The sequence below is a fragment of the Metopolophium dirhodum genome, chromosome 4 (genome assembly GCF_019925205.1).
Source record: "Metopolophium dirhodum isolate CAU chromosome 4, ASM1992520v1, whole genome shotgun sequence".
Lineage (NCBI taxonomy): Eukaryota > Metazoa > Arthropoda > Insecta > Hemiptera > Aphididae > Metopolophium > Metopolophium dirhodum.
In genome coordinates, this window is record NC_083563.1 from 36467596 (window position 1) to 36479649 (window position 12054).

Sequence of the window (12054 nt, forward strand, 5' to 3'; positions counted from 1 at the left end):
ATATTTACAAAAAAATCATATTGACTGTTATTTATTATAACATATTATTAAAATTATTAAAGTATATTAAGTAAACATTAAAAATAATTTATAATTAGGTACGCAATGAATATTGTATGTTTTTTAAATGGTTTTAAATTGAATTTCTTAAATTAACTAATACATTTTTATTGGTGAAATATGTAAAATCGTCTTGTTCGGTATTGAATAGTTCGTAAGACGTGTAATAATCGCTGTTATTGACGAAGTTATGAATGGTGGAAAATACCAATACAAATATTGAAATATCGTTCAAATACGTCTGGAGTATTAAATGAGATGAACTACATCTAAACGAGTTTGATTCAAATATGTCATTCCTTTAACAATGCCTGGGGTATCTAGGGAGTAGGGACCATATTGAATTCTGAATATTCGTGTATGCTAACGAAGTCGCTATAATGGTCGGACCAGATGCCGAAATAAATGAAACACAATAACAATATTATCGTCAAGGAAAGTGAGTTGTGGACAGAATGAGTGGTGTATTGATTATTTTCGCTTCTCTTTGTTTTCTCTGCCCGATTGACGGGGTACTGTAGTACTACGACACCATACTAGACGGGATGACGTGGCAATGAAAGAGACGGTGGTAGTCGAATGTAAAAAGACGGGGAGGGAGGAAATAACGATTTCTGTAGATGTAAAAAATGGACGAGGTCCTTGAGGGAGGAGACAAAAGCGTTTAATAGACTGTCGTAAAAGACTTAAGATTTTATCGTGATTTAATATCGCTGCCCGAGATCTGGTTGGCGGTGGACACGAGGAACGACTAATCGTTACAATGGCATCCTCAACTTTTTCCACCCACTATAGTCCCCCGGGTATCCAGAATTGACTTTAGTGCTCATCATCGCTAAGACGGTGGTGCTACTCCACCGGCTGACGGTTCATTACCATAATATTGCTGTTGCAAAAATAAATGCATAAAACATATATATTATATTATATAATACAATATAGTATATACGTCTTATTATAGAACTGAGAAATATAGAGTGATAAAAGTACAAAGCACCCCATTTCACATCTTAAGTCAATAATTTCACCAGCCATAATAAAGCGGATTTCTCACATTGTTATTTTTGTATGTTTACCACAACTTTCGCACTGTATAGGGTCATGTCGACATCCCCGTGGAATTTAACCAGTAACTGGTGTACAATTCACGTCTCAAATACATAGTGTTTTCTTGTTTATCGCTATTTTTTTTATTTTATTTGTAATTTTTTATATCCAAGTAATTCAAACGCTTACGCATACGATATACAGCTGTTGTGGTGTAGAAAATGTACATTGTACAATATATAATAAATATAGTGTGTACGGAAATAATACTAAAAAAAAAGCTGAGAAATACAATATGAGTACCTTGGAAGTCATTGTTATTCGTTGAGCATATGCAAAACTACGAAAATTGTTTTTAATATTTTTGTCATGTAGCGAGGACAAGTGTTTTGATATAAATACGCTTATAGTGGTGTTCGCGTTTTTCAATATATAAATATTGTCAGTTTTATCATTTACAATATTTATTTCATAAGATTAAACTATACACGTCATATTATAATTATATTATATAATTGTCGATCATCATCAGATTTGTTTAATATACACATAAACATATTGATTGATTAAATCAGTGTTACAATTCTAGAAGAGTATAATATTATAATAGGAGTCTGGTGCGGTACGGTGGTTGGCCTCAGTCATTAACGTGTTCTGAGGTCAAGCATCGGCCGGTGTCGCTTGTTCCCGGATGGGTGACCACCCGGGTTTTTAGTGAAGAATCTTCTCCCCAAATACACGTGTTCCTCAACCAACCTCAAGCCCCCTATAAAATGCTAATGGCCATATAGTGGCCGATGCTTAAGATCAATAAATAAAAATAAAAATGTACATTTTATTTTTCAATTGGTATTTCTGATGGTATTTTTCCTATAGGTTTCGGTATAGGTCGTCGGGTTCTGTTCTGACTTTTCCGTAAAACTTAAAAGTTATTGATAACACATGTAAAAAATAGTTCAAATAAAGTTTTTTAATGTTCGATATTAATTATTACATTTCTGATATATAATTATAATACATTGATAATAGGTTTTTTATTAAGTTTCATTCTTAAAAATGTTAAATATAGGATTTTATCATGAATGATAAAGTTTGTATTATACAAAGTTAGCTTTGTGATTGTTTTAATTTATTTTTAATCGCCTAAATTGTCAAGAATTTGTTTTTAAATTATGTGGTTTAAATGTTATAACTGACAAAGAGTGCACGGAAGTCAACAATATCAAACAACGATTATTTCTTATACTATTTTAACTTTTAAAGTCTTTTTGACTCTAGCTTTACAAAATGTGTTTGTATCTCAGTAAAAGTAGGTATCCGTTCAAAACATAAAATAACATTATAAATCATGATAACAAGTAAATAATTCAAATTTATTACAATATATTGTTCACATTTTAAATTTTAAATTCTCATAAATTAACTCTATCTGTGAACAGCATTAAACATTAAAAATTAGGTTAAGTATAGATTAAATTGATAAATTACATATCAACGAAATTATGTAGCTTTATCAAAAACGTGTAATAAGACAAATGTTAGAAATAGAGATCAATGAAGCCTAATACCTTGAGGTTTGAATATAATTTTGACATAAGTTGTAACTTGTAGCTGTTAATAATGCGGTACATAATTATATACCATTATATACAATTATAAATATCTTAAATCGATGATGATTAAAATAATTTTTGTTTGATAAAATGTATAATATAAGAATAATTTATGGATATAAAATATAAGTATAGATTTTGGTTATTTAAATGAATAGATGTACGCTTATTTATAATTATTTCGTTACATTGTAACAATAATTTAAATTTTATTATTTCAATTCCATTAAGAATATTATTAGGTATATGAATATATTAACAAATCATTTTATCATACAACATGATTAAAGTTAACATATTAAAGTATGCTTCATGAGTTCATATTTTTGATGGAAAATGAATCTGAAATAAAATCGAATGAATTTAAACATTTCGTAGTAGGTATTTCTATGAATATCAATGATTTTGATAACTAGATTTTAGAGTGTAAAAATAAATATTTTTTCGAATACATTGCCGGTGTAAATAGGTCATAATAATATTCTAACCTTATATAGGAATACTGTCTCCTATCGCTGAATGTTTACTTAGGTTTTTTTTTTTTTGACGTTTGGGTAGGAAAATATATCGACTTATTCCATGCCAGAATATTCGTGATAATATACAATTTGAAATTCATTCGGGTATAAAAAGGTTATCATTATTAGTCAAGAAAAGAACCTTATATAGAGACATTTTGTTTGCTAAATAGTGCCGTATTGTCGAAAACTCTGTTCCATAGGTTAATAGACATCCGTACAATTTGCATAGTGTAGCGGATATTACGGTCCAGGAAAACACACAAGGAAGTCGTTACATCCGCGATGAGCATAATGTATACGGATCCTTTATATTGTATCACAACAATACGACTATGCTAAAATACTGTTGGGTTGGGTTAACCTAACCCGGAGGGTAGGTTGTGGCTGACCAATTTCCGATAAACTAATCTAGAAATGATAATACTGTATAACATACATACCTACGTGGTATGAATATGTAATATATACCCTAAACCAGTTTCGTACATAAATACATATGAACATGATATGTTATATAGACGACAGACGTGTGTACATATTATAATAAATATATAAAAGTATATGAACTAAATTATGACATTGTATAGTAACTATTATTTTTATCGTCAATAAATATTTCCATCCAAGCAAATAAACTACATTCTTTAAAATCATTGTAATTAAATTAATACAAATTTTGTATTGTGTTTAATGTATACAAAATATATAACATAGGAACTTAAGAACACATTTTTTTTTTTATTTCGATATTTGTTGCTAATTTAAACGCCTTACTATTAAAATTTATTTTTATAAGTATTAATAAAAAGAAAATACTTTCAAATCTTGATAGGTTATCTATATAATTGTTGTTATAAACCATAGGAAATTGTGATGCAATTAAATTTAATTAACTATTAATTTCTTATATTTTGTTATAAAATAGCATCTCGTATTCGAAAAAAATCCTAAGTTACGTATATATAATTAAAAATTTAAACCAGGTGTAAACTATATATATTTTAATTATAAAGATAAGTAATTGGATGTTAATGAAGACACCTTGCTGGCTTGCTGGTATATTATAGGTACTTCAATATGTAATAAGAATAACTTTGTAAACTGTGTTTATTTTTTAAGTACTAATAATATACATCTTATATACCTGTATACATCTATTATAGGTATATATATTTTATGTGTGTGTGTGCATCATTTTATTTTTATGTAGTTTTTAAGGGTTTATTTATGGAAATTTTCAAAGTTGTTAATTACAATTCCTCCTCCCCCGCACTCACACTCATAATCACATAATAATAATGACCAACAAAATGATTAATTATCCACCTTTTTTTTTTGCTACCGCTGATTTGAATATGAATTGCATTAATAAACAAATTTATTCTTTTTCGTTAATCTTTGGCGTTTCGCCAATTCTCTAGTATTTATCGTTTAAATATATATTGTGTGACGTGATTAAACGATCTGAAAATTCACAACATTTATATATAAAAGCCTTTTGGATAAAATGGTTAAAGAAACATAACAAAAAACAAAAACACCATCTACTTATATGTTGTAGACGTGTGTTTTTGTGAATGTGTACTGATTATGTTCAGGGAAAACAATACGACGAAAAGACAAGGGACACAGTATTGATCATACCCTCTGTTTGTTCTGCTACACATTGAGGCTGAAAACGTCACCGCGTTAGACTGTGTAAAATAAACTAAGCTCTTTTAGATATCGTTAGATAAACACTTAGGCATGCTAAGCAAGTATACTCTCCATAGGCGGCATTTGGGAGGGTAGAGAGTCACGAGGGAACAGTTGCCCCCCCACAAAAAAATACTGAGAGGGCAAAACCAATCATTTTAATTGGTCAGTAAATTGCGATTAATTTTTGCACCCCAACAATTAGAGCCAAGTGCCGCCTATTAAACTCTTCTTATAATGTAGTGAAAATCAACAAAAAACTTTCAAAAACATTAAAGACATTAAGTAATGTGTTTATAAATTATAATGTAGTATACGTGTACATTTATAAACATAACATGTATATGTACCTATTAGTATTATAATAGTTATATATTTGATTTTTTTCTTCATAAACCAATATAAATAATGATTTATGTGGAAATACATTATATTTTTTTTTATTTTCGGTTTATTGGGCCTTTAAGACCATCCATAAAATGATAAATATTCAAAAAAATATGAAATGCAACTATAATATTTGAATATAATATTTGAACTATAATTCAAAAATTAATGATACTTTTAAAATTTGTATTAATTTAATTTTAATATTAATTAACCACACGATTATTTTAGAGACAAGTGAAAATTATTTAATATAGTTGAAATGTAAAATTTGTTTGACCAAAATATATACGTTCAAATGCATTTTTGAACTAAGATATTAATATATTATTTCAAGCTATTCACGATTTTTTAAATTTGATCTATTTTGATTAACATACAATTGTGATTTAAATTGTTTTTATTATTATATTTACTGAATAATGTATGACAATCACGTTGTATTTATTAAAAAAATATATATAGAAATTTAATAATATGTGTGTATGAACAGGCGCATGATACGACATATTATTTTTTTCCAACTGCGAAATATTCATGGAACTATAACGACAAGGGTCCATAAGTTGGTGATGGATGATGGTCATGGATTATACTTTACCATCGTGAATAATATTATACTCCCTGTAATGTGTATTACATGATATATGTTTTAATATATTTTTATAATTTATAAGCCATTGACATAATTAAAACGATTTTGAAAGACTACACATTCAAAAATAAAAATATAATAGTCCGATAACAAAATCTAATTTTGTTGATTTATAGTAATCAAGACGTGATTCAATATAAAATATGATAATAATAATATTATAATATTGATATTCACAATGTTTCAAAATAGTTATTATTATTAGGTACGTTATGATATTTCAATTGCAAACAAAATAGTTGTAATATATGTAATAAATTAAACATTTTTACAATAATGGTGTACCACTATTTTATTTTAACAATGTAAATATGATTTGCTCTGTCCCATGATACGAGTTACTTATTTATGACAAGTAAGTAAGTCAATACAAGTACTTAAATAGTACATAATTAAATACTTGACATTAATTCGAATACCGCATTTATATCGTAGTGGGGAGACATATAGAATATATTTTGTGAGCGTATCCTATAACATAAGTTATATTCGTTTTTATTATATATCTTACCAATCAAAATTTACAAATATTCAAAATCAGTTCATTGTATTTCGGGACGCTCGCGCCATGTAAAATTTAAAATGTATACTTATTTTAATTCTGGTTTAACATTAACGACATAGGTACCTGCCATTTTCATACCTTATAAATTATAGTTCATGTAAAGTTCCCTCCTTATTTCGCAAAGTCAATGGTTATATACTAATAACTTATAAGTAGGTACTTAATTTATACTCGTGAGTATATTGTTGTAGTTATATAACATAATATTATACAATATTATACCTAGGTATAATAGGCATATAGGTACATATGTATTTGTTTTCAAATGGAGAATTACATATTTTCGGTGTTATGTATTATTTTATTTTTTTAATCACAGCAGAGAAAAAATCAATTACATTCACATATTTAAAAAATAAACGAATGCGTCCACATATATTTAAATTAAATTAAAATTGAACAATTTATTACAATAGTTATGACATCAATTTTATTACGTCAACGTCGATCAGTACTCAGCTAGACAAATGTAATAACAACACATGGAATATGGAAAACATTGTGGGATGTTTGTCAAACATAGAGATTTGAAAAAGATGAATGTTTCGCTTTTTGAGTGTTTTGTTGTTGGAAGAAAAGATCGTAATAGTGAGCAATTTATCATACTGCGCTTTTTTTGATATTAATTTTTTTACCATAACAGAATGTGCGTTTTAGTCACAATTTTAACGTTATTGCAAAAATAAAAGTAAGAGGGAACATAACCAGGGACCAATAAAAATGGCAGGCAATGACTCATGTTCGTTGAAGCGTCGTTTATCTGTTTCACTCACAACATGTCATTGGTAAAAAGTTTCTACTACGGGATGGGGGACGTATATTACAGTGTTGCATTCAAAGCTCGTGCATTTCAAATTAATTGTTAAATGTCCGGGAAGCCGGTGGTGAGCAAAAATCTGTGCTATTTTGATGTGTGTACAATAATAACGGCGTTGGTGAAAATAATTTCGAGATAAACCATAAACATGTGTGTGTCGAGTATTACAGTATTGTGTGTGTGTGTATTTTTTTTTTTTCTGTACCGTTTTGATGATTGGAACTGTGTCTGAATTCGCAGCTTCTGTCAATGCACGTCTGAGTCGTGCCCGACGCGCCTGAGTCCCCTGAGCCGCCAACGTCTGAGCTGAGAGCAGGATTCCCGCCTGGATCCCATATAGAATAATTTTTTGTATAAATCAAACTAATCAATAATATACCTATAATTTTCATTACAAATTATATTTTCAAGACAATATAATATCGGTTTAGCTTAAATGGTTTTATGATTCAACAACATTTTCAGTATCATTACAGTAATAATAAATAATATTTCTGGCATAGGAATTAAAATAATATAACAAACTATGCTAGGCGTTTGTGTTGAGTACTCGCATTTAAATAAATAGTTCAACAGAGCATTTTCATGAAAAAAAAGGCGTTGTATGTAGTTAGTGAAATATGAATGCATGCATATTACATTATAATATAAATATTATTAAATTATGTTCTTTTAACATGCTATTACATATAAGAAAAAAGTTAACATGTCATGATGATTATATTATACAGAGTTAATATTATACAAACGAGCTGCAAATATGGTAAAATTACATAAAATATGTACCTACTGTTTGAATATGTATTTCATGTTATTGAAATTAGAATATTTGAATAATATTAATCCTAAAAGCTACTACAGTAACTTCGAAGTTTTGAAACTTCTAATGAATTGGTCTGTAACCCTTAATGCTAAGAACTTCAGATTTAGACAGTTTGAAATATATTATCTAATTTATTTTTAATTTTAAAGTTTAAGTATGCACAGTTACCTATAAAAACTGCATTGTTTTTATTTTCTACAAAGAATTATTTTCATTATTACTCTGGTTTCTGATTTAGTATACGTGATAACATAAATGTATTGATTATATTATGCAAATAAAATCTATTAGCATAACAAATATGATAATTTAACCAGGTTTATATGATTAAAACATAAATAGTACGCATATTTTTAATTGTAAATTATTTTATTTGCAATAATTATAATGTAATATATTCTATAAAATCTTTGACTGAAGTAACGATTGTATATTTATAGTTAGTACCTAAGCTCATATGAGAGTCTGAATATATTGATTTTAGAAAGATGTTTGTATGTTTTTTTTTGTGTCTATCATCACCTTTAGAGCAGTAAAAGTGCTTAGATTTTCAACTTTGAGGTTAGTTTTTTAAATGTAAAAAATGTCCAGTAATTTTCAAAATATAGATGAAAAATGAAATTTTTTACGTACAACTAGTTTTTGTCAAAATCAACTTTGTTTTTTTTAAATTTTTTGACATAACTGAAAAATGAATAACTGTAGATAATTTAAATGTTTATATTAGTATTTTATATACAATAAATTGTTATATTTTACAAATTCTAAAAGTCATGTTAAGTTATATTATAAAAACATTTGACATTTTCGGTTTGTTTAAGTGTTTTTTTCTAAAAATCGATGAAATATTTTTTGCTCGGTCAAAAACCTTGAAAAAGTAATACAAGTTTCCTCAAAAGTTGTTCATATCAATTAAAGAATATCGAAAATACAAGATTTTCATAATATTTGTTTATACAAGTTTAAAATTAAATGTTTTACTAAATTTATAAGAATCGCAATTATAATATGCAAATTATTTTGTAGTTAAAAATTCATAATAGTTTTTATTTCCATAAGGATTTTCATAGGTTGTAATTACTGTAATTAAAACAAAAAGAGTGTTATTCAACAACAAATTTTTATGTGTCTTAAGTTTAAAATTTGACAAAATGTAATATTCACACGTAAAATAACGGTTTCTCATCAAATGATTCTTATTTTGTTGTATTTAAAAACGAATGTCCCAATATATCCATAGATACTTGCGATTTTCACAAAATGTATACCTATATTAGTATTTTTCATAAATTATATAATTTTAAAATATGCAATTAGATATTAAAAACGAAGAATGATGATTTTAGATATTTTGGTGTAATTTAAAAATATTATTTGTGGAACTTAATACATTTTACGTATATTATTATATTTTACATCCACACACAATGACTTTATTAAATGCAATGTTTTCAAAACAAATTAATTCAACCTACCGTATTACTAATTATAAATTAATAAATCAACATAATATCAATATAAATATATCATAAAAATTATAAAATATACTTAGTAATAGGCTGAATAATTTAGCGTATGCAACGTTTTTTCGTTAAATTCAAATTTAACACATAGGTAAATAAATTACAGTGACTTTATCAATGACTATGGTACGTTGAACACCTACTGTACAGCAGAGCGGTTACTTGCGTTCATACAAACATTCCCCTTTTTATATTTATACTTTTGCAATTATACTGGATAGTACTATGCATAGATAATGTGTGGTTTTATCAATAGGATGTTTTCTCTCAGTAATGGAAGCACAGTTTGTTTCACCGAATTCTATAAAAAAAATTAATAAGATGGAAACACCATATTATACTGCACCATGATGAGCGAAATGAGATGAGTGTCGGCCAATCAGTATCTGACTCTGATGAATTCAATGGCGATTTTTTATTTTTTATACTAATCGTTGTATACATTTAAAATGAGATATGTAATTTATATATTATGTTTTTTTGACTCCAATACCTTACTTATCATATTTTTACGTTTATCATTAATGATTTTGATCTACCATTTATGAAATATTATAATACAAATGTTTAAATTTATTTGAAGTAGGTAATAATTATTCTTACATTTTACATCGAAATAATTTAGACTATAATATTTTATAACTGTTTTTTAATTTAGCATTCATATTACTTAAAAACATTTAATTAAAATAATTTATTTTGTTTAACGTACTGCTTATAATTTATGTAACTGAAACAAATCTAATATCACATCTTATTAGTATTATAATGACATCGGTTTATGCTAAAGAATTAAACTTACATAATGTATAATAATATAATATACGTATACCTAATCAAAATGATTATACAATATTAAATTAAATATTGTCTTTATTTGTGTCAGTTAAATTGTTCAATAATATTAGATAACAATTTAGTAAGTATTTTTATAAAAAGTAAAAATTGTCTAAGTTCTTTATCTAAAAGGTTGATTAATGTTGATTGAATTGTGTAATGAACGAATTACTTTTTAAAAAATACCTATAGGGTCACAATAAATAAATAAAAAGAAAATAATTTCAACTTTCAAGTATAATTGTTGTGAATATGAAATTTTGTATGAGGATGTTGCGAAAATTGAATTAAACAATTCATAGCACCAGCATCATAATGTATTCATATAATATTTTTTGGGTGATTTTATTGGGCAGTTGAATATGGGAGTATAATATATAAGAGCAGGTGATATAGTTTAAAATTATTCAGAAGATGAAAAGTAACGCAAATGTATAAGCAAATTAATCAATTACACTTTCTAAGTCACAATTCATCGACTATTTCCTTTAAAGTTTAAACCAATATTCCAATTTATTTTCATTCAAAACATTGCGATTTTCTCAAATTGGTCCAATATTTAGTGGGGTAATGTGTTAGGTATCTAAAAATATATTATTATAACTAATCGAAGATGATTTTTTACGATTGCAATTTTTTTGTGTATAATTTATTATATTGTGTAGGTAATTATTACTCATTAGTTGTTATGTTATAACAATTACGTTTTTAAATTAAAATAAATTAACTGACCCTTTGTAATCGTCTGTCAAGACCGTTCAGTTCAAAAGTCACATGCTGTTTGGCAATTTAACATCAAAAATTACGAATGGGATTTAAATTCATATATGATAATACAGTTTTAATAATTTTCTTGTGACACTTTTCTGATGGCCGAAATATTACAATTTACGTAAACATTTAATTCATAATAAAAATTAAAAAAAAAAAATTACGTGTAAGTAATACCATTTATTTAAGATATAATATTAGTAAAAATATATATTATAGTGATATACTATATACATGATGATATACACATTTAAAAAGTATCAAACATACAGAAGGCCTCTTACAATAACTTTGTGCAGTACCATGGTAACGACAGATCTGAAATGTTACGTAATAATTATGTACATACCTACCTCTATACTTGTGCTAATTTTAAATTCCCAATTATGTTACATTGTTCTCTTATTCGTATAGGAAGTGTTTGGAAATTGAAACTCACTCTAAAACAGTGTGGTTCATTGTGTTTAGACATCACCTACGTACACTCTGTTCTATCGTATAAAGTACTTGGGTTAAGGTTTTAATTAAAACATACCGTTCTAGAGTAACTTTACCAACGTGACCGGCGGGAACTGTAATTATTTTTAAAGCCCTCGGGAATATCGTGTCATTCGACATCAGGGAGGCATCCCTATTAAACGTCAACCATCTTCGCTAGTCGAAATATTTCATATCGTATACAAGTATACAATACCGACACACCGTGGTCGATTGGTGAAATACTATCATATAATTTTATT

General features: G+C 26.9%; 1 protein-coding gene across 4 annotated transcripts in view; it reads right to left on the reverse strand.

The window, feature by feature from the left end:
* Positions 1-12054, reverse strand: part of LOC132942492 (small conductance calcium-activated potassium channel protein 2) — a 190392-nt gene that overhangs the window by 133264 nt on the left and 45074 nt on the right. For 3 of the 4 annotated variants that reach the window (XM_061010913.1, XM_061010914.1, XM_061010915.1), the window contains exon 3: positions 7566-7685. The exons of the other annotated variant lie outside the window; for it this stretch is intronic. In XM_061010913.1, the coding sequence (XP_060866896.1) occupies positions 7566-7685 (120 nt within the window). The remainder of the gene's footprint in view (positions 1-7565; positions 7686-12054) is intronic. 4 annotated transcript variants of the gene reach the window in all.